General features: G+C 41.1%; 3 protein-coding genes across 4 annotated transcripts in view; 1 reads left to right on the top strand and 2 right to left on the bottom strand.

Moving 5' to 3' along the window:
* The window catches only part of spryd3 (SPRY domain containing 3), a 58,773-nt gene extending 44,997 nt beyond the window's left edge, over window positions 1-13,776 (top strand). Inside the window, exons 8-11 of the mRNA XM_031312765.2 lie at window positions 1,430-1,487; window positions 9,710-9,829; window positions 10,297-10,436; window positions 12,578-13,776. Of these exons, the coding sequence (XP_031168625.1) occupies window positions 1,430-1,487; window positions 9,710-9,829; window positions 10,297-10,436; window positions 12,578-12,712 (453 nt within the window). The 3' untranslated portion in view covers window positions 12,713-13,776. The remainder of the gene's footprint in view (window positions 1-1,429; window positions 1,488-9,709; window positions 9,830-10,296; window positions 10,437-12,577) is intronic.
* Window positions 1-22,337, bottom strand: part of LOC116059532 (tubulin alpha chain-like) — a 370,798-nt gene extending 348,461 nt beyond the window's left edge. The window contains exon 1 of the mRNA XM_031312693.2: window positions 22,317-22,337. Within this exon, the coding sequence (XP_031168553.1) occupies window positions 22,317-22,319 (3 nt within the window). The 5' untranslated portion in view covers window positions 22,320-22,337. The remainder of the gene's footprint in view (window positions 1-22,316) is intronic.
* Window positions 19,359-22,394, bottom strand: LOC116059520 (tubulin alpha-1B chain-like). 2 transcript variants are annotated; one of them, XM_031312675.2, is made up of 4 exons: window positions 22,317-22,394; window positions 20,935-21,151; window positions 20,698-20,846; window positions 19,359-20,606 (listed from the first exon to the last, which is right to left on the bottom strand). In XM_031312675.2, the coding sequence occupies exons 1-4, from the start codon at window positions 22,317-22,319 to the stop codon at window positions 19,626-19,628; spliced, it is 1,350 nt and encodes a 449-aa protein (XP_031168535.1). In that variant the 5' UTR covers window positions 22,320-22,394; the 3' UTR covers window positions 19,359-19,625. The 2 variants fall into 2 exon arrangements, with proteins under 2 accessions (XP_031168535.1, XP_031168526.1); XM_031312666.2 differs by lacking the exon at window positions 22,317-22,394 and having other exon boundaries at window positions 20,935-21,184.
* Between the last annotated feature and the right edge of the window lie 703 nt (window positions 22,395-23,097).

Raw genomic sequence — 23,097 nt, 5'->3', positions numbered from 1 at the left:
AGACTCTGATAAATGACGTTCGGGGAGCTTTCACAGCAGCGTGGCCGCGGTGTTTCAACGGTTTTATTAGTACAGTTAATCCCACGGCAATAACACCAGCAACTAGCTAACGTAACGATAGCCTCTCTGAACAAGTGCACACGGCAGCACGCAACTTCACGAGGGGGAGGGGCTGGAGGCAGCTCCTCTCTGTACACTGTAAAAAATTACACTGTTGTGTGTGTGTGTGTGTGTGTGTATATACTATATTTTTACTTGTTTAACTGTCTAGTGTGTAATTGTGTGTTCATACTATAAAATGATTTATTGTTTGTCTTTGTTGAATAATACAGAAGACAAAGAGCTTAAAAAAATAATCGAATCGAAATCGCAATATTTGGGGAAAAAATCGCAATTAGATTATTTTCAAAAATCGTTCAGCCCTAGTCACAACACATAAACCTGCTACTGGCTTTTTACTTGATAATTTAGAGTCTATTGACAGTATCCCGGCATCGCCAGACCAAATTGCGTTAACATTTGGTAACATGATTTTTAAACTGCACTGGTCACAGCACATTAAGCCGGCTACTGGCTTTTTACTTGATAATTTAGAGTCGATTGACAGTATCCCGGCATCGCCAGACCAAATTGCGAAAAATGTGAATTAGTGTGGAAGCTCTCAGTAGAGCTGTAACAATTCAAAATGTTACTGAACAATTAATTGTCTCAGGAATAATTGCCATTAACAATATAAGTGTCTCTTTCAGTCAAATTTAAAAAATAGTTATTTATGTATTTATTTTTCAAACAAAAAAAAGTTTTGAATGACATCCAGGATACATCTTTTGGTTGTAGTGAATGTCAAATATATAATGTCACGTGACCCAGATAATATAATAACACAACTACACAGCCTGTGAAGTAAACTACATCTCTTTATTAACATAAAAAACTGTATTTTGTTCTTAAATTAACATAAAATTGACAAAACCATCAACAGTCATACCTCAGGACCTTAGCTAATGTTAGCAATTAATTGCGGTTAAACAAAGAAACGGCGATTACTTAAAAAAATATTGCGATTGGACAATTATGTAATAATTGTTACAGGCCTACCTCTCAGTTCATTTTTGATTTCCAGGGGGCGTTATCAGAAAATGATCAACATGTGACGTAGAGGTGTGAGGTCTCGATTCGTTCCTCCTGTCCCTGTTAGTTTTTTTTTTTTTTTTAATATATATATATATAGGTTTTTCCTTATCTGATTTGAGGGTCTAAAGATGGAGCGTGTCATATGCTGAACAGATTGTAAAGCCCCTTGGGGCAAAATTGTGATATTCGGCTATATAAATAAATGTTTTACTTGACTTGGTTGTTTAAATCAGTTATATCCATGACTGTGAAAATGTGTGTTTGTGACCTGTGTAACTGTTTTGTGTCTGTGCAGGACTACCCCAGGAACAGACACCCAGGATGGAGCCGAGGTTCGGTGGCGTACCATGCTGGTGAGATTTTAAGCCCCTTTTCTCTCTTTCTTTTTCTCTCTATATAGTTGTATTTCTTAGAAAGTAGGCTGTGTGTTATTTCCTTCTATGAGTGTGGAATTCCTCCTGTAGTCTTTTTTTAGATGAAATGAATAATTCTGATCAGATCTGCTTCCTCCAAAGCATCCATCTGCTGCTTTTTTAGATGCAAACATCACAGGGCACCGCCTCAGCTGGATGTTAAGGTGCCGAGAACAGAGATCAAGGAGGATTGCAGGCAGATAAAAAGCACAGGAAGCAGAGTAAACAGACGGTGACAGCATCAGAAAGAGGAGAAGGATCTTATCTCCATCAATTTCTGTAGGAATTCTAAATATCTCTCTAAGCAATGAACCAAAAAAAAAAAAAAAAGAGACAAAATGTTTAGCTATCTTTATCTTCCTATGCTATGCACACACATGTTACGTCTTGGTTGTTTGTGACGACAGGCCTGTGAACATTATCTGTACAGGCATCTGCACTAAACCCCCCACAGCTCCCATTCCAGGCCTCAGCACCCCTTACTATCGGTGCTAAGAGATAAGCTATCAAACGCCGCTGCTGTGATATGAGAATGGCGGCATGCTAGGTAGGTGGTTGTTGTTACAGTACACCGTACAAGCTACAGTAGGTTTGCCGGCTCTTTATCTGACAATCCACTGTCAAAGTCAAGATCTTGTTATTCTTTATCAGACCGAAGCCGTTAGCTGGCTTTTTTTATCAGCGTTATTTTTGTCTAAAGCATCCCATTGTTGATCTCTCTCACAGGGGGTTTCAGCTGCTCTGAAGGATTCACACGCCACAAATGTCACTTTCTGTCGAATGTTTTTTCCACCAGGGAATGTGTATGATTTTTATTTTTAGAGGGAGGTTTATATACTTTCTTCCAGTTGACCTCCAAATGAGCTATCAAAACACATTTTCTCGTTCACTCCGCACATTCCCTTCATTTTTCGAATTGATGTTTAGAGTCCCAAATCCCTGTATCCCTTTGTAGATTCCATTTATAATTAGGATGCATTAATAATAATAACAGTTGACGCTGTGCGTCCTGCCGGGGTCTGCGGATGATACCTCAGTGCTGAGTGACAGACGAGGCCAGTCATTCACAGAGGCTCACCATGCCAGTCCCAGAGGTCTAGCGCTGCGGTCTGCCTGGTTTGGCTGCTGTGCGTTGGACACCACAGAAATGTGCACGCCCCAGCACAGCTCCCATTAATCTTATTTGTTAGAGACTAAAATGATGTATGTGGCTTTCCACGCTGCGCGTATGAGGTTTGCCTTCCCATGCTTGGGTTAAGGTGCAGGCTACTTAAAATCAACAGCCAGGGCCTCTTCTTCATGTCTCCCGTTGCTCCTCCACACAGCCGAGATTTTCAGCTCAGGAACCTCGAGAATTGCATGCAGATGCTCTTTGGCAGAGTGACAGAAACTTAATGTATACACAGTATTGTATGCACTCGGTCATTTAACCGCAGCAGAAATTGCTTAAAGAAGGAATGACTTTGTTACCTTGGTTTTCCTGCTCGGTGGGAGCCAAGAATGCTGTGAAGAGGTGTTTCTGTGACACCTGGTACCTCTGTTTATTAACTTTTATGGGTAGTTTTTGTATTTGACCTCAGTATCTAAAGGGCAAAAATGTCTGCCATGATACTCTTGGCAGACCTTGGCTTTGTATAGACTCATAGTTATATTTTTATCATACCTCTCGCTGGCCTTTAATACACTGTGAGTGTTTGTAATGTTTTTACCATTATCTTTTAAGGAGAACAGTTGCTGTAGTTAGTTGTTTGAGTTATATGATGCAGCCTGGAGGCAAATACATACATTGCATAATGACTCAGCATTCCTCCCTTTCTTATTTACTTTGCATGTACACTTTGATTACGGAGCTCTATTTCTGTCATCCTGATTTATGGTGCGCTGTATTGGGCACGCGACCAGTGTTGACCTGGATCACATTTGATGTGTATTATTGACTTTAAAGGTTGTGATTTTACTCCAGATATATTCCAGTTATATACACAAATGGCTGCCAACCATATCGCTGCTCCTTCTATAGCTTGTATAGTTTGAGAGTTCTTTGGCCTGCGCTGGTGTTACCACGAGTGTTTGTGTTGGGAGCTGGCCCAGTGTGGACCTCCATCCTGTGTGTTGGCTCGGCTTGTCTCCGCAACTTAATGGCCCGTGGGGCACTGCGGGCCCCTGTGGGCCCTATCAGAAGCAACCAGCCATCCAACCAGTGAGTGCTCCTCGGCAAGCCCCATTAACCCTGTCACCCCCTCCAAACCCCCCATCAGTGAGTCACACGTGCTATGACTCAACACCCGCAGCTGAAAGTTGCACCCTACCCCCACTGCCACCCTCCATCCCTCACCACCAAGCCAGCCTAACATAATAGGGCTCAGTCTAACTTCTGTGACAGGGTCTAATCTGATTCCAGCTCAGGTTCTGCAAAAACAATTATTCAATACGTTGTGTAGGGGGGATTGTATTACCTTCTTACCCAATGGGACAAAATGGATTTGGATGACAAAGTCTCTATAACACTAACAAGCACAAACAGAGCCTGGTAAAAACACCAACCACTATTTGAACTGAGCATGTACCGAGAATGTGTCCGTACTGTGGAGGACACTGGTATAAACTTTGGACACGTGGTCTATCTGCATCGCCTTAATACAAGTATGTTTGATGGTCAACTTGGTTATAAACAAACCGACTGTGTGGCTGAAATTAACGACTATTACCTCCGCCAATGAGGTTACGTCTCTGGCTCAGTTTGTCTGTTTTTTGTCTGTCTGTCAGCAGGATTACATAAAAACCGCTTGCCCGAAAGGGTGTAGCAGGGGCCAAGAAAGAACCAATTACATTTTTGAGCGGATCCCAATCACGGGGCGTATACACAAATTATTTTTCACTTTCGGTAACATTGTCAGAAAAACTTGTTCCCAGCTGGGAAAATTCACACTGCATTAACGTTATGAGATAGGGCATGCCTTGATGAAGGTCTGCGCTCTGCCCATTATTCTCTCAATCGCTTTTTGCTGTATGTCAGTCAGCATATTAGTGAAAAAAAATTTGAAAAATGACCATCATAATTTTCCAAAGCCCACAGTGATGATATCAAATAACTTGTGTTTACTGTCCAACCCAGAGATATTTGGTTTATTATCATAAGACAGAGAAAAGCAGAAACTCCTCAAACTGGAGAAACTGGAACCGAGAATCTTTGAATCAGAGAATTTATTGATTACTCTTCTTTTTTTTACTTATATTTAATAAGGGACCGTTCGGTATTTATGGAATGGACCACCGGAGGAAAATAGGGGAGGGTCATGTCTTTTTATTCTTTGTTGGGGGGAGGGTCATCCAATTTCTTTTAGTCTAGGGGGGAGGGTCATCCAACTTTTGTATTTGTGATAACAGCGACATTTCAAAGTGGCTTGTTTGGTGCATATTTATCCATGTAGCTCCATGTAGCTCTCTCAGTCTCGGCCCCTATCGCTAGCAGATGGGTCCCTCCCTATTTAGTCAGCCAGACAATTTGAAATTGTTGGGGAGGGTCATTCCTTTTTTTCATATAATTTTGGAGGGTCATCCAAAATGTATTGCTAGTGAAGGGAGGGTCAGGTCTATTTTGGCTAAAGGTCCCGAAACTCCTCCGGTGGCTCCTTTAAATAAATAACGAACAGTCCCTAATAGATAAGTATTTCTGTTGATCATCTAATCGTTTGAGCTCTTAAACCAACACAATGTTGTACGCTACATCAGCACCACTATACAGCCTGGAGCTATAACAGAAGACGGTAACCTTACCTGAGTCTGTACTGCCTCGTGGCCCAGAAAAGTCCTCCACATGCTGCAGTACTTCAATCTGGTCTAACCAGTTATTATTTAATTTATTTTTGTTCATATACTTTACAAGCTAAGGGCCTCACTGGCAAAAGGGCCCAGGAAGTATACTGTTTATTATATATCAACAGCTCGACACAAATGTAATTTATACTAAATTCTTAGGGACAAAAACAAACTTGCACGTGTGAAATCATGGAAGAATATAAATATTTAGTTTTAATTGTTCATGTTTTAGGATTCTGTGAACTTATTCTTCCCTGGGCAGGGAAGCCCAGTCTTTTCCAGACAAACTCTCATGTTACGAACGTCTGTTTTCCTTTTCCCAGCTGGTCCCAGTCCTCAGTCAGAGCCTGAGCCTCTTGTGGGCCCAGCTCCAAACCCCCCAACTCAGCTCCAGTTTTCACCTTCTGCTTGCTGCTAGGTTCACCTTTACTTACAACTGTTTCACCTGGTGGCGGTCACAGTAGCTAACATTGTCAGCTTTACCAGCTACTTCCACAGTGTAGGATCTTGACTTTTGCATTAACACCATAAACAGTATTCTGCTCCATCAACAGCCTCCGAGCCAAACCCTGGTCAACACCTCTATGCTCATTTTAAACTCTCTGGTCTCCAACACAAATTTGAGCATTTTCCGCCATAGCCGAGCTCCAAGTGGAGCCTGCTTCATGTATCTCCATTTCCAAAGCACACTTGAAAAAAGCAACAGAACATATTATTGTACGCTCGAAAACAAAAGAGCCAAAACTCATTACACGTAATGCTATATGACAAGTTTATTTAGTGCTGTTATCAATCGTTTATTTCTTTCAAATAATTGAATAACCTTTTGAAAGAGGGAAGAGGGTCTAATGAAAAATGCTATGGAGTTGCATTATGGCAAATGTAAATTCCATCAAGCTTTGTGGAGCGACTAAAAGTCAAGATATCTCGGCCTCAACCGCTTAAATTCCTTTTTTTAAATGTGTCTTTCCAACTTTATGGAAGTGCAGCACTAGGTGCTGGAGAACCCCTTTAACCTACAAAATGTCAGGAAATAGTAAAACATGATTTTCTTCTTTCACAGAGTCGTTATCGATGTGTACAGGTTGCTTTTTTTTGTGTAATCAACAGTCCGAACTCTAAAGAAATTCAATTTACTGTAAATATAGAATATAAAGTAAAATATAAAATCGATAAAAGCAGCAAATCCTCACATTCGAGAAGCTGGAAATGGAGAATGTGTTGCATTCTTTACTTAATTAATGACTTGCATTCTTTATCATTATTGTTTTTTTCCCCGTTGACCAACTAATCGTTTGATCTACTAATCATTTCAGCCCCAATTTCATTATGTATTAAGGACACTCAGGGGAACGGGAGTAAACACAAAACGGAACATTTTCATTCAGTCGGTGTGTCTTTAGTAAAAGGGAGAGCAACAGTAATGTGTTTTAAGGATGATTCAGAGGCTTATCCCATTGGTTTAGTGTTTGAAATTGTTCATGTAGTTGGAGTCAGTGAATGCATAAATAGAATCAAAATAAATCTGCGAACGAGCTGCGCGAGAATTTTGAAGATTGACTCCAGCGAACGCGTCCCTCCGGCCACATCCCTTCTCCTACCTTTCCTGTCCCAGTGAACTAGCTCCATTGCTGGGCCCAAACCTGGACTTCCACACCCCAGCTCACCTCCAGCGCCAGTCCCCTGTCACTCTCCAAAGCCGCCCTGCTCTGCTATTTTTAGCGGCGCTGTGCCTGTGCCGGCGTGGCTCCGCTGTTTGCCTAGTGTGTGGTGTTGTGACAAGGGCCTGCATGGGAGCCGTAATGATACAGTGTCTCCTTCTCCCTCCCGGTGCTCAGATAGAGATTGTTTAAACAGTATCCTGAGCCGGGGACGGGTCCCATGACAACTCCATAAATATTTACCAGCAGCAGCCATGCCGCTTCGCTTGAGGAGAGCTCGTCTGCAGGCTACCTCTGCAATGTTTTTCTTTTGCCCTTTTTTCCGTTGTCTTTCGCAACTGTAGTATGTGTGTTGTTTTGATGATTTCCTTTGGATGTTGTTGATGTCTAATTTTTTTGCGTGTGTTGTTACTAGCACTGCTTTTGCCTTCTTCTTTTTTTCACACATCATCATCTAGCAGGAATGTCAGGATGTCCTGTATGTTAGCACGACATTGTATGTATAGTACACATGTCACACGCTGTGGTAAACACATTACAAGACGCAGTGAAATTCACGTCCACGTAAGTTCAGTTCAGCACTAGGACACGTTATGACAAAGATGAGGGCATCTGAATTCAAAGCTTTTTAAGACTTTTCAAGACCTATAATCCTTAAAACAAGCCTTAGAAGATCTACAAAAGTCTCACATATTTTCTCTTGCCTGCAGTTAGGCAGTAGTGTTTGTAATGAAATGTTTTTGTATCTGATTGCAGGCTGTCGGGACTCGGGAGACGTTAAAGCACGTTTAGTTTAGTTCTAGGCCATATTGTCTGTACTAGTTTTCCGTCATACTTCATTATACATGCTTGTGAAACAGGTATTAAATTTCTTTCTATTCCGTGGTAATACACATATCTTATTAGTCTTAAATTGAACTTGGTGAACCCTGCAGAAACCCTGCTCACAGGTTAACAAAGACACGTACATTGTTATGCAGTGGTGTAGAAGGTATTCAGGTCCTTTAATACGAATACCACGTCTGTTAGAAGTAAAAGTCCTTGCAGGAAAATGTACTTATGGTATTCAAAGTAGAAATTCTCAATGCAGAAAAATGGCCGCTGGGATTGTTATACTATTATATATTATTTTTAAGGGCATTGTTAGGCCTTTATTCGACAGGACAGCTGAAGACATGAAAGGAGAGAGAGAGAGGGAGAATGACATGCAGCAAAGGGCCGCAGGTCGGAGTCGAACCCTGGCCTGCTGCGTCCAAGCGTAAACCTCTATATATGGGCACCCGCTCTACCAACTGAGCTATCCGGGCGCACGCTATTATATATTATCTTATTAGATTATTATTATTATTCTGCTAGTGATTATTATCATTGTGGATTGATCTGCTGATTATTTTTTCTCGATTGTTTACTTTGTAAAAATGACACACACTTTGTTTTTTGTCCAACCAGCTGTCCAAAATTAAAAGTTATTAAAAATGAAAAAAGCAGCAAATCATCACATTTATGAAGCTTCAAATGTAAAAAACAAGTTGACTTTGTGATTATCAAAATAGTAGTAATTATTTTCCGTCAGTGGACTAATTGATTAATTGACTACTTGTTTCAGCTGATCTTGTAGTTTATCTTATAACAAAACTAAGGCTGTCAGTCGATTACAAATATTTAATTGAGATTAATCGCACATTTCTTATGTATTTCATGCAGCAAAGGGCTGCAGGTCGGAGTCGAACCCGCGGCCGCTGCTTCAAGGAGTAAACCTACATACGCGCGCCCGCTCTACCAACTGAGCTAACCCGGCCACAAAATGTGTTTTGTGTGCAAAAAAAAAAAAATCCTTACTTTGTCTCTTGTATTGTTTTGTCTGTATTTTCCTGAGTTCCGAGTCTTGTGTTTTTAAAGGTGCTCTAAGCGATGTCACGCGTTTTTTAGGCTACAAATTTTTTTTGTCACATACAGCAAACATCTCCTCACTATCTGCTAGCTGCCTGTCCCCTGAACACACTGTAAAAAGGCCTCTGTAGACAGCCCAGGCTCCACAAACGGCAACAAAAACAATCTGTGCCAACCTGCACCACCAAACATAACAAACACAGTTCCAGCATTCCAGCCAATAACCGACAAGAAGGATTTTGGGGTGGGGGTTGTGGGGTTAGTGCGCAGAAGCACGGAAGGGAGGGAGGGAGGGAGTGGGGGGGGGTGAGGGGTGAGCTAGCCTCGTTTTGTTTGAAAATACTTCGAACGTCAACAAGAAGTAACGTCACCCAACATCGCTTACAGCACCTTTTAATGTGCGTTCCTATTGTTGGGTTTGTGTTTTGTACTGTCTCCTATGTATTTGTTGTTATGTTTTATGTATTTTAAAGGCCCATGCAAATTAGCTTAGGCTATAAATGCTGTGGTGTGTGGCATTAGTTTACGCTACATACTTATTAGTCCCTATACAAATAAACATTAAATACAATAACTAGTAACTAAAGCTATCAAATAATTGTAGTATAGTACAAAAGTACAATATTTTCCTATGAGTAGAAAGTGGCTTGAGAAGCAAAGTGCATTTGTACTGAAGCACAGTACTTGAGTAAATGTAAGTGATTACATTTCACTACTGTTGTGAAGTGGATTAACGAATAGCTGCAGAATTGACAGTTTCCTTCCTCCCTTCTCCTCCTCCTCCTCCGACAGATGATGGCAAGATCTTTCACGGCAGCGGGGTTGGAGACGCTTTCGGTCCTCGCTGCTTCAAAGGTGACCTCATGGGCTGCGGCATCATGTTCCCACGAGACTACATCCTGGACGGAGAAGGTGAGGGCAGAGGGTTCAGGTGCTGCAATTACACTGTCAATCATTAAAGTGGTTGGTGCGTCCGTGGGAGGTTTCGTTCTTAAACCTGCTTATCGTGGTTTAGCGTAAGGCAACGTTCGGTCTTAACACAGTTTATTGTGTTGCATGTGGGAAAGAAATTGGATGCGCACCAAAAATCCCCCGCACAGAAAACAGAACAGTCACTGAAAGGGGAAGCTCTAATCCCACCACACCCCCGACCATTTCCATGAGAGACAAATATAGTCTTTCCTGCTCTCAGGTGGTTTTAGTAAATGTGTTTTTATATGACCAAACCTTTGATAACAATTTGGAGACCGCAACTCATGTCATCTAACCTTAATAGGGCCCACTTACAAAACCAATCCTCTCATGTTGTGGCATTAGTTAACATGTTTTGCTGTTTTACTCTGGTCTGCGTTCACACTGTGCACTGTGTTTGTCCTCAGGTGACGTGGACGACTGGGATCGGCTGGAAGTCCGTCCAGGTCACGCCGGCGTCCAGAACATCCTGTACCTCAACGACGAAGAGGAGGAAGAGGAAGATGGGGAAGAGGTAGAGCAGGGACAGGAAGGCAGGAAGGTCACGGTGAGGAAAACACAGATTAAGGCTGGGTCATATGACCATACACATCATCAAAACAATCTAAAAACGGGTGCATATATATATATATATATATATACAGTGCTGCTCATAAGTATTCATACCCATGCTAAAGTTGACTAAAAAAAGGAATAAAAAAGTAATCTTTTGGAAATTGATCTTAATGCCTTAATTAAAAAAATGAGGAAAAATCCAACCTTTTAAGGACACCAATTTGTTTTGTGAATGAATAATGTATTGTAAATAAATAAATGTCCTTAAAATACAGGGGCCATAATTATACATACCCCTATGTTAAATTCCCATAGAGGAAGGCAGATTTTTATTTTTAAAGGCCAGTTATTTCATGGATCCAGGATACTATGCATCCTGATAAAGTTCCCTTGGCCTTTGGAATTAAAATAGCCCCACATCATCACATACCCTTCACCGTACCTAGAGATTGGCATGGTTTGATTTCAGTTAGCCTAATAGCTAACTGAGATAAGATCCATATCAATGCAAATCAAACCAAAAGTCCAAGGTAACGTCTTCACGTCTCGTCTCGTCCGCCCAACTGTCCAAAACTCTAAGATATTGACTTTTCAGTCATAGAAGAGTATAAAACAATAAAATATTCACATCTGACAAGCTGGAACCAATACATGTTGGCCTGAAAGGTGACTTGAACAATTATTCAAATTGTTGGCAATTAATTTTCTTTAGCCTGACTAATCGATGAATTGACTAATCATTGCAGCTCTATTTCACAGTGCAGCATTAAGCCTTTTCGCCACACTGTACATGCATGATACATATATATATCTGAACTCAACTTCATTTAAATAGCACTTTAAACACAACACAGTTGATCCAAAGTGCTTAACAGAAACACACAGGAAAACAAACACAATAGATAAGAAGAAAAACTTAGTGATGATAAATAGTATAGATAATAATAATGATAATAATGATGATAGTAGTGAAAGCACAAGTTACACAGTATGCTTCACAGCCATAGAGTATATAGAGTGTCTACAGCTTAAATAGTACAAGACTGTAGGTCAAATTATTGTATTTTAAATCTGTGATTTGCTTTTCTGTCTTTGGCAACCCAAGCTTAGCCACTTGCATCACAATGATAACTTTCATATTCTGGATATATAAATATATTTATATATATTTAAATCCACCTCTTGCTGTAATATTTGTCCAGGAAGTCACTTTACACCGCCTTTTTTAATCACTGCGGTTTTCACTTTGTCTCAACTCGTAGCTGCTGTTAGCCGCTGAGCTAACTCGCCCACACAGTCTTGCAAGTCGAGGCCGGGGGGGTCACCGAGTCCCGACTGATCGTGTGCGCGTGCACGTAGTACTGGAACCCAAGTGGGTGAGCATAAAACAGGCCGAGTTGTAATCCAGGGATCTGTCAATATTTATTCAGCAAGGACGCATTACCCTCAATGCACTGCTCCTTGACATCCCAGAGGTCTCGGCGGGCTTTGGCTGCACGTGTGCGCGGGTGTCGGATGTTGTTCAAACTAACGGCGCCTGTTGCCGTTTCACTCCCCCTTCATCTGTAACCGAATAGCGGTTAAGCCTTTCTTTTTTTTCGAGTGGGTGGTGCAAGTCAATGTTTGATAAGTGACTCGGCTTGATTTATCGAACACACACACACACACACACACACACACACACACACACACACACACGCTCCACAGTACTTCACTTGTTGCTTTAGTGTGTCGGTATTTGCTCTCAGACTTGGAAAGAGGCCCTCGGTATTAGCATTGAAAAAAAAAAAAACTCTTGTTGATGTTCTTTTAAGAACAGCTGGATAATGTTTGATCACTCGCTGATTTAGTAGAGACATGTACTGTAAACATTGACTTTTTTTTTTTTCCCCTCCAAGAACAGACATTACCCTGTCACGTATTTGTTTAACGATATTTTCCAAACTTCACATAATTCCTGTTTACAACTGGCACACCGTGTGCTCTCGACTGAAGTTTGTATTACAATCAGTCATTATTACGAAGAGACATTTCTTTCAGGAGTAATTGTTCCAGTGCTCCATCGGTGGGTTCACCTTCAGTGAAATGTATGTATGTCTTTTAACTCACTGTCGCCCTCCTGTGGTCCTGCAGGTGTTCTTCACCAGGAACGGGAAGCTGATGGGCCGGAGGGAGATGGGGGTTCCTCCCGGGGGCCTCTACCCCACCGTGGGGATGCTGAGCAGCGGAGAGAAGGTCAAAGTGGATCTGCATCCGCTCAGTGGATGAGCAGAGCACTGGGGGGGGGGTGGGGACTGGACTCGTGACGCCCTGCGTACAGCTGGCTGCCCTGTAGAGCTCACCGATGGTAGCCTAGCATGCTGCTAACACGCGCCAGAACCCACACGTGCACGTCGCTGTCGTCGGCCCTCCGCTTTTATTTATAAGACCTGTACATTTTTCACAGCCATCCCAGAAACCCAAGCAGAGCGTCCTCGTGGCCGGGAAGTATCAGAGCGGGCGTACACGAGCTGTGTAGCTTACAGCATGCAGGAATAGACAGCTGCACCTCCAAGCTAAAAAAATAAATAAGAAATAACTCCTGGAAGATATTTAACTGTTAATTCTATGCAATCTGTACTGCTATCATCCTCACATCTAACCTCCCTCTGCACGCAGTGTGTGTCTGAAACACTGAGCTGTTAATTCCCTCTTCATGAGGTCTGGCACACTTGGTTTATTTCATTTGTCACGACCCCAAGCAAAGCAGAGCGAGGCCAACAGTTGTGCCGAGTCAGAGCTCGTTGGTGGTTTATGTTTCAGGGAATAGACCCTCTCTCTCTCTCTCTCTCTCTCTCTCTCTCTCTCCCTCTCTCCCTCTCTCCCTCCCTCTCCCAGTCCTCTCTCTGTGTGAGGCTGCCCTCCTGTGAGCGAGCAGGGACCTGCTGTCGCCCCACCTCGCTTGCTCGCTTCTCCTCCCGGAGCTGGCTGGAAGTGCTCCGTGGAGCCGTTGCAATATTTCAGAAACTGCATCCACGCTCATTATGCACGAGATTACGTTAGGAGGATTATTACAGGTTTTGGCAATCACAACCTCACATACAGTGAGATGCTGTTCACTGAGCAGCGTCAGATCAGAGTGGATGGATAGAGTCTTTTTTTTATAGTTGCATAGAAACACATAGAAACATGTCAGGTATATTTTCTACAAGGGAATGTGCAGAATACACATTTGAATTTATCTTGTACGTTCAAAAGTTCAGGGAATGTGTTTTTGTTTTTGCACTTTGGGGAGGCTGGGGAGACATTAAGGGCAGACATGAATACAGTGGTGGTGGACAAAAGAACAACACCTTCCAGTGGAATGCAGTCTGATGCAACGCCACAATCCATCAGCCAAACAAAGTAACCGTAACATTTGACTGCAAACCTCAAACAGAAGTATCAGTTGCTGTTTGTATTGGATTGCGTCACACTGTACTGTGTTCTAGTGTGTTTTAAATATTTTGTCAATTGGTTTGACTCACTGTGCATGTTTGCCCTCAATATGAAGGATTATTTCAATCCTTTCCTTTCCCACTTTGTCACTATAAAGTTTGAATGATGTGATATTTTGAGGTTTAGTCTGCTCAAATTAATCTCATTTAAAGGACAATTCCGGCGCAAAATGAACCTAGGGGTTAATAACAGATGTGTGCCCACTCTGTCGTTCTCTGGGACATGTTTTCATGCTAATCGAATGAGTTTGTAGTTTGAAAGAAGCTAGCGCGGACCGCTGATTAGCTTACAACGCTAGTACAGGCACAGGGAAAGTAAAAACAAATCGCTATTTTGTACCACTAAAAAGGCTCAAAATATCACCAAACTTCAACGGTAGCATAACGAGGGTCCCTAAATGTTAATCGAAGCATTGAGAACTTTGTAAGTGTACAGACAGTTTATTAGCCCTTTCACGGAGCACCCGCAGCTCTTCTTTCAATAAACTGTCTGTACACTTACAATGTTCTCAATTCTTCGGTTAACATTTAGAGACCCTCATTATGCTACCGTTGTAGTGTGGTGATATTTTGAGCCTTTTTAGTGGTATAAATAGCGATTTGTTTTTACTTTCCCTGTGCCCCGAATACTAGTGTTGTAAGCTAATCAGCGGTCCGAGCTAGCTTGTTTCAAGCTACAAACACATTCGATTAGCATGAAAACATGTCCCAGAGAACGACAGAGTGGGCACACATCTGTTATTAACCCCTAGGTTCGTTTTGCGCCGGAATTGTCCTTTTAAGAGAACTATTTCTCCATGATACCATAAGTGATGTAGAATTAACTGCTGGATGTTTGTTTTTTGAAGATTAAGACAATGATGTTTGTGGCTGCATGTTTGTCTTTTTATTATTTTTTTTTAAGATTATTTTTTGGGGCTTTTTTGCATGTTTGTCTTTGTGTGTCTGCACAGCATTGGACAGCAGCACCAGAGGTTAGTATCACAAAGACTCTCTCAATGTTGGCTCACTTATAACTCATCACCATGGTGCTCACGCACGTGCACAAGCATAGGATCACCTTGGACTCTTTTTTTTTAACTATTTTCTGACATTTTATAGACCAAACGATTATTTTTCATTTGAACCGATCTTTTATTGAACCAGAAGCATCCCTTATTTTCTAGATGAATGGATTAAGTTGTATGTCTTTTGTTTGTTTTGGTACATTTCTTCTGCCAAGATGGCATCTTGGTACATTTCTTCATCTTGGCAGAAGAAATGTACCAAGACAAGCAACAGACCTACAACTTAATCGATTTATCTGCTGATTACTTTCTTGATTGATAAAGCGTTTGGTTTATAAATGTGATGTTGGAAATGCCAACCACATTTAGATGGAACTAAATTCCAGAGTTGATTAATCGATTAGTCGATCCGACAGAAAAAGAAATCTGCAACCATTTTGATCGTTAATCGTTAGTCATTTTTCAAGCAAAAATAGTACAGAAAAATATATATTTTCTGGTTCCAACTTCTAAAATGTGAGGATTTTTTTTGTCTTATATCATTGAAACTGATTTTCTTTTTGGGGTTTTCGTCTTTTGGAAAAAAACGGTTTACATAATTTTGTGGGCATTTTTTTTGCCTTTATTTGATATGACAGGTGAAGACAGGAAAGGGGAGAGGGGGGGGGAATGACACGCAGCAAAGGGCGGCAAGGCGGACTCAAACCCCGGGCCGCTGCAGTAAGGACTGAGCCACGTGACTCTTACCAGGTGAGCTACCAGGGTGCCCCAGTTGTGATTTTTTTTTTTTTCTCACTTGGTGATAATCATTCAATCAAACTACAAAAAGGCAAATTAATGGATAATGGAAATGGTTAGTTGCAGCCCTAGATTATTCCCACTTGCATTTGGCCATCACTTTTTGCTGCTGCAGTAGTCTTGCATAGCCAGACCTATCTCTAGAGCGCTGTGTCAGAGCTGGAGTATGGTCTGGCTACAGTGCCCATCTATTCTGGGGTAGGGGGGGGGAGGAAAAATGCTTTGGCTTGTTTGTATTTCTTAAACCAATCACAATTGTCCTGGGCGGCGCTAAGCCCCGGATGCAGCGAAGGAGAGAGGGTGTGAGAGAGGCTAGCCTCAAGCAAAGAGCACTTCTTTCTAACTCCACACCCCCAGTTTTTTTTTGTTTGTTTTTTTCATTTTTAAACTAAACTACATTAGCACATGTGTACATTACAACTTTTTCACATATTAGTACTCACGAAAACCTGCAAATAGACTTTGCTGTGTAAATATGGTCCGTCTTTCTCATGTGAACTCACTCAAGTGGATGAGTTAATACCGCTTATCCAGGATCATAGGCTCAGTTAAACCAGCTAACCCAAACAGACTTAAGTTGAACTTGCTTTGTGATATAGACCTCAGAGCTGGAGCAATCTGTGCAGGTGAATGAGAAATACTTCGTATGCGGTTTGTTGTATCGTGTCAGTGGGAGCTGGTTCCCACACAAAATATACATTATATTGTATCAGCTAAAATCATCAAATCCCTCTGCATCTTTCCACATCTGTAATTGTCCATTACACACCGTCAGCAGCCCTGCAACATAAACTCTAATGTACATTCCTCTGTACCTTCCTATGAGGTGCATACAGCAGGTGTCTGCAGCCTTTCATCATTTATACTGCAGACCGTGATGCTAGAAATATAACGTGATGTAAAATGACTACACAGGGTCAACTATTAAATCACATATCTGCTGGAGATTGTATGTTTTGTTTTTAGCGGTTGTCATGCATCTTGTTTTAGAGCCATTGGTGATGTAATACATATGTAAATCAGTCGTGTTTTTCTTCTCCTGCAGGGCTGGATAGAGACTTAAGTTCAGGTTGTTACAGCCTGAACTGTTCAAACTTATTATGCTAGACAGTGCAAAGATGTTAATGAGACACTGATGTCTACGTTCAGGGTATTAGTCACTTGTATTGAAGTTTACTCAGAATCTCAGTTTACAAAAAGTTTCACGGTTCAACCAAATTAGAGCTAAATCTGGTTTAAAGGTTTTTGTAGCGTCTCTGACTTTACGCACCAAGGTCTTCTGTACTACTCCTCGCCTTGTTGACTTGCACTATAATGGCCTTGTTCAATACTTGTATGATCATCAATAAAGGTTTCAGTAATGTAACAAAGTAGTGGATTGTTTTCCTTGAAATGTACTTTTAAAAAAGGAGATGTCGATAAGTCACCCAGGATAAAGGGTTTGTAAGTTTACTTTATTAGTGGTTAATCAAAATTGTATAAATACTTTAGAGATTTATAATTCAATAACTTTTTTGTTGCCAGGTTGTGAAAAAAAAATCCCTCTGGCCGTTTCTTTTCTTTTTATTTAGTAATGTTGGTAATCCATGAATAAATACGGACATTTTCTAATAAAATGAAGTCTGATTAGACGTGTTAAGTTATTAATAAATAGAATTTAACCTAGATTTTCTGCTTGTTTTTCCTGAAAGAAAGTGGTGGGAATCACTTCTGAAGTGAACACTACATGTTACAGTTATATAAGAGATGTTTAAACAGGTAGCTAAAAGTAATGAATGGTAGAAATAAATAGCTAAAAGTAATGGATAAATGGTCGAAGCATTCAGTTTCACTCCGAGTAGTAGTAGTAGTAGTAGTAGTAGTAGTAGTACTATGATGATTGACCAAACCAACCTTAATATTGAAAAATAGGGGTACCTCAGACCAAAAAGGTTGGGAACCACTGCATTAGAAGGTCTTCCTGGAATTAAAGATCTTAAAAAGACAAGTGACTTGTGGGAGGATTAAAATCTGGCAACATCAGAAGTTGTTCTTATTAATGGCTTATAATGGATTTATAAAGCATTAATAAACTTATTAGCCATTAAAAATCCATTAAGTACAGCCCCCTTTTACAATGTGTGACTTCTTAGAAAGTGCCCTGACTTTCTAGCCACGCCAATATGGATGCCAGTGTTGGTTGGCCGATCCACCACTTTGGTCCAAGCTGAAATATCTCAACGACTTTTGGGAGGATTGTCGTGACGTTTTGTACTAACATCCAGACAATGTGTCCTAATGACTTTGGTGATCCCCAAATGTGTCAAATTACAAATCTCTTTGCTAATTAGAATGGAATTTGTTTTTCATGTAGAAGATTCGTAGCCACTGTAATTTGTTGACTTTTAATAGATAAAAGTCGCATCACCTTTTAAAGGCACTTCAGTATGTCCAACTGTAAGTGAACGCATCAGCGCTGATTCAGTCTTACGTTCAGCAGTGATATAACTCTTTATTTAATCAGGTAATGTCATTGAGATCAAGATCTCTTTGCAAGAAATAAGTTCAGTGTTGCTGGATCATTGAATGAAATGCCTCAACAACCATTTCGATGAATCCAATGACTTTTCCTCTTGTGTCATCAAGTCAGTTATAACTCGTTATAAGTTACAATACTTTAATTTATAACTACCTATTATAGCTAAATAGAACTCAACAGTGACCGCCCAGTTTAATAACAGCTCTGGTTCCGGAAGTGTTTTTTCCGCTTCAATATTACCATTGACCTTTTATTAAATGCTGATATAAAGAGTGTTCAGCCTGGAACCAAGCCAACCAGCTACGAGATTAATTGTGACCATATTTCAAAAAAAAAAAGAAAATATATATATATATATATATATATATATATATATTTTTTTTTTTTTCAAAAAGGCAAAGGTACAAGACCGTGCACTTCAATGGTAGAAACTCGCTCTAGCCGTTCGCGGGTTCAGTAAACATTTCCATGGTAACAGAGGGTTGGACCAATCAGAGTAGTCGCTGTTACGCTTAGAATTGTGGGTGGTGTAGTTTTTCTCCATAAGATCTCGAATAACTTACTTAATAATTTACCAGGTTTATTTCATACGGACTTCTGGCTTCTACAGAAGCCTTTGTTTCCCAACCTCGTAGCGCAGGGTCAGTCTACCTGCAAAAACTCATGACATTCCCATGAGCCTCAGCTGTACTTTATGCTTACTGCTAATTACCAACTGTTAGCATGCTAACACACTAAAACTAATACTGTGAACACGGTAAAACACCTGCTAAACATCAGCATGTTAGCATGCTACGTTAGCATTTAGCTCAAAGTACCACTGTCTCTATTCAAATATTCTGACAGTCGTTACTACAAACTAACTCATTTCAAAGATTTAAAAGTTGAATGTAAACACTGTTGGTACTGTATTTATTCTGCAAAATGTGACATGTTTATTGGTGTACAGCTATTTGTAAAAATGTATTTACTTATACGATTACAATAGACAGGATTTTCGTTCTTAACCCCCCCCCCCCCCCAAAAAAAAAATAAAAATAAAAAGACAGACAACTTCATGTTACAGGAAATTTATTAAGAGTAAACTGGCATTTATTTATTTTTTATTTACTTAGAACAGCCTAACTCTTATTTGAAAGACTAACAGTGGAATGCCTTTAATTTGTAGCAATTGTTTCCTGTTTAACTAGCTAGTGCTTTGTCCCTTTTAATAATCCTCTTCCTCACCTTCCAATGCGTTAACTCCAACCATAAACATGCTGATGTCCTCTCTGGTCCTACAGGAGTTTTATTCTGAACAGCCAAACAGGTCATTAAGAAACAGTTTTGGAACATATTTAAGACGGAATTAAATCAATTGTTTCCTGTTTAACTAGCACCTTTTAATATTCCTCTCCTTCCTCCTCTCCTTCCCCCTCAATAGAGTTGACTCCAACCTCCTCATAATCCTTCTCCAGAGCTGCCATGTCCTCTCTGGCCTCAGAGAACTCTCCCTCCTCCATACCCTCACCCACATACCAGTGAACAAAGGCACGCTTAGCGTACATCAGATCAAACTTGTGGTCAAGCCGAGCCCAGGCCTCTGCAATAGCAGTGGTGTTGCTCAGCATGCACACAGCCCTCTGGACTTTAGCCAGGTCTCCACCAGGAACTACAGTGGGCGGCTGGTAGTTGATGCCCACCTTGAAACCAGTGGGGCACCAGTCCACAAACTGGATGGAACGTTTGGTTTTGATGCTGGCAATGGCAGCATTTACATCTTTGGGCACCACATCACCACGATACAAAAGGCAGCAGGCCATGTATTTGCCGTGGCGAGGGTCACATTTCACAAACTGATTGGCTGGTTCAAAGCAGGCGTTGGTGATTTGTGCCACTGTTATCTGCTCATGGTAAGCCCTCTCAGCAGACACAACAGGGGCGTAGGTGGCCAGAGGGAAGTGGATACGGGGATATGGCACCAAGTTGGTCTGGAACTCTGTCAGATCAACATTGAGGGCCCCGTCGAAACGAAGGGAGGCAGTGATGGAGGACACTATCTGACTGATCAACCTGTTGAGGTTTGTGTAAGAAGGACGTTCGATATCGAGGTTCCTACGGCAGATATCGTAGATGGCCTCGTTGTCCACCATGAAGGCACAGTCAGAGTGCTCCAGGGTGGTGTGGGTGGTCAGGATGGAGTTGTAGGGCTCCACCACAGCGGTGGACACCTGGGGAGCTGGGTAGACGGAAAACTCCAGCTTGGACTTCTTGCCGTAGTCGACAGACAGACGCTCCATCAGCAGGGAGGTGAAACCAGAGCCGGTGCCACCTCCGAAGCTGCGGAAAACCAGGAAGCCCTGAAGACCGGTGCACTGGTCAGCCTGAGGACAGAGAGAGAGAGACATTGAGATACAGTTATGTCATTTAATTAAAAAATTAGGAACGGATCCCTCCTGATATCAAGCTACCCACCAGTTTACGGACCCGGTCCAGCACCAGGTCCATGATGTCTTTGCCGATGGTGTAGTGTCCACGGGCGTAGTTGTTGGCAGCATCCTCCTTGCCGGTGATCAGCTGCTCAGGGTGGAACAGCTGGCGGTAGGTCCCAGTGCGCACCTCATCTGAAGAGACAGATCAGAAATCACTTGAGAGTTTGACTTTATTAAAAAAGGTAAACTATGGCATCTATATTTTTTAACGAGAGTTTACCGATGACAGTGGGCTCCAGGTCGACAAATACAGCTCTGGGGACGTGTTTTCCAGCTCCAGTCTCACTGAAGAAGGTGTTGAAGGAATCATCTCCGCCGGTCTTGTCACTGGGCATCTGTCCGTCCGGCTGGATCCCATGTTCCAGGCAGTAAAGCTCCCAGCATGCATTGCCAATCTGGACACCAGCCTGACCGACGTGGATGGAGATACACTCACGCTGTGGAAAGAAACAGTCAGTCATTTGACACATTTACCATTAAATATTGCCAGACATCTATACATTTTAACATTTATGCTTGAGATCATCACACCTAAAATGCTATGGTCCAAAGGAAGGAGGGGGAAAAGAAATGGACTATTTGTAAAGAACCAGATACTACAACATTATGACATTATAACAAGCTTAGCTGCTGCTGAAAACTGATTAAAAAAAATTCTTACATACAATACAGTCTAGTCAAGTACGAGCTGATTCCCACTTACTGTGGAGGGGTTTTACTCATTATTATTGATATACATCATGTTTCAGATGTCCAACTGCGGGCTGTATTGAAGTAGGCCTACTATGACGAGCCAGCTATGTGTTAATGGTAGTGCTATGGAAACGTATGGAACACGTAACGTTAATAAAGTAAAAAAAGTGGAAACAAAATGTCGGATACCGCTGTTAGACTATCTGCACGGCAGAATACATAAATCTGCCATTGTTGGCTTAATTAACAAACTTTGGTTAAATATGTTGACAAGAACACAGACGCCAGTGTGACTACAATGTGAAGTTTAACTGCGACGTTTCCCAGAAAATAGCGTTCGCGGGTCTTGTTCTGTTAAGGTGCGTTCAGTTGTCATTTTATAGCTCGGACTTTCTAGTTTCCAAAGATATCGATAAATAAAATACCGGATTTTTTTTTTAACAGAACGTCTTACAATTTAATGTTACGAAGTTTATATTTGTACGACTTAGTTGTTAAAATACTTAGTAATAAGACAGTTTGGACAACATACAATTGGTGATATTTTTGAAGTGACGTTAATGTTTTCAAAACAGTATAACTGTCATATTTTCTGTCAAGCCAATCAGAGGCAGAGAAAGGCTTAAGTTAACGTTAGGGCGGGACATGCCTTCACTCGCCTTTCTGGGGAAAATACTCACATACCAGAGGCATAAGGGCTCAGGAGTATTGAAAATAGCAATTAAAACGTAACGTTAACATTGCCACAAAACATTGTCAACTGCTCTTCACATTAGCTAGCTAGACTTTTCATTCGTGGCAATGTTAGCTAAAGCTAATGGCTAGCTAGCTAGTTATCTTAAATTACAAACTTAAGCGCCGTGGGTCGGGTTAAATCAAAACGAAAACATCCCATTATTCCTTACTTACCATGTTTTGACGTTGCGTCCTAAATGTGTTGAAATAAAGAGACAGATTAAACTCTCACAGCTGCGCTTCAAAGAGTGCTGCGTCACACGCCATGACACTAGTTTCTAAGCGATGTCTTTTATACTCACGTTAAAAGCGGGAAAGAGCAGCTGAATGCGATTGGTCCAGGGACAAAAGAGCTCCTTTCCTATTGGTTACCCAAGGACACTAGTTTTAAATTTTGACGTGATGCTCTATTTTATCAAGATGATGTATATCATACAACTGGAAAATTTCAGCAAAAAAATTAAAACAAGAAAAGCCATTAAGACCTTTAAGTTAATGATTATATGACAAACGTTACTAAATGTTTGACAATCTAGGGACGTAGAAATGTCGTTACCACTTACCATGACCAATCAACTAAGTCTAAAAAGTCATATCTGAGTTTCCGAATTGCAAATGGCGCTCACATCAACTTAGTTTGAAGTCGTAATTATAACCAGGAAGCTCAGATTTTTTGAAAGCTTTGATATAATAAGGAACCAAACAATACTCCTCGGATCACCTAAAATACCATAGTTCAATATGATTAAACCCAAATGTAATAAATAGTTTTATATTGTCAATGTTCAGTATTTTAATCGTCACGCGACCAACTGTCATCATAGCACTGAGTTGTGCCATCCGTCCCCAGCTGACATTAGCTACTCAGACAAAACATTTTGCATATAACAATTTATTTAAACAGTAGTTATGTAGGATATTTGGTCCCTTGGTTTGAAAAACATCAGTACAACAG

The sequence above is a fragment of the Sander lucioperca genome, chromosome 12 (genome assembly GCF_008315115.2).
Source record: "Sander lucioperca isolate FBNREF2018 chromosome 12, SLUC_FBN_1.2, whole genome shotgun sequence".
NCBI classification, from domain to species: Eukaryota; Metazoa; Chordata; class Actinopteri; order Perciformes; family Percidae; genus Sander; species Sander lucioperca.
Note: the sequence above shows the minus strand (reverse complement) of the source record. Positions and strands in the feature narration are given on the sequence as shown.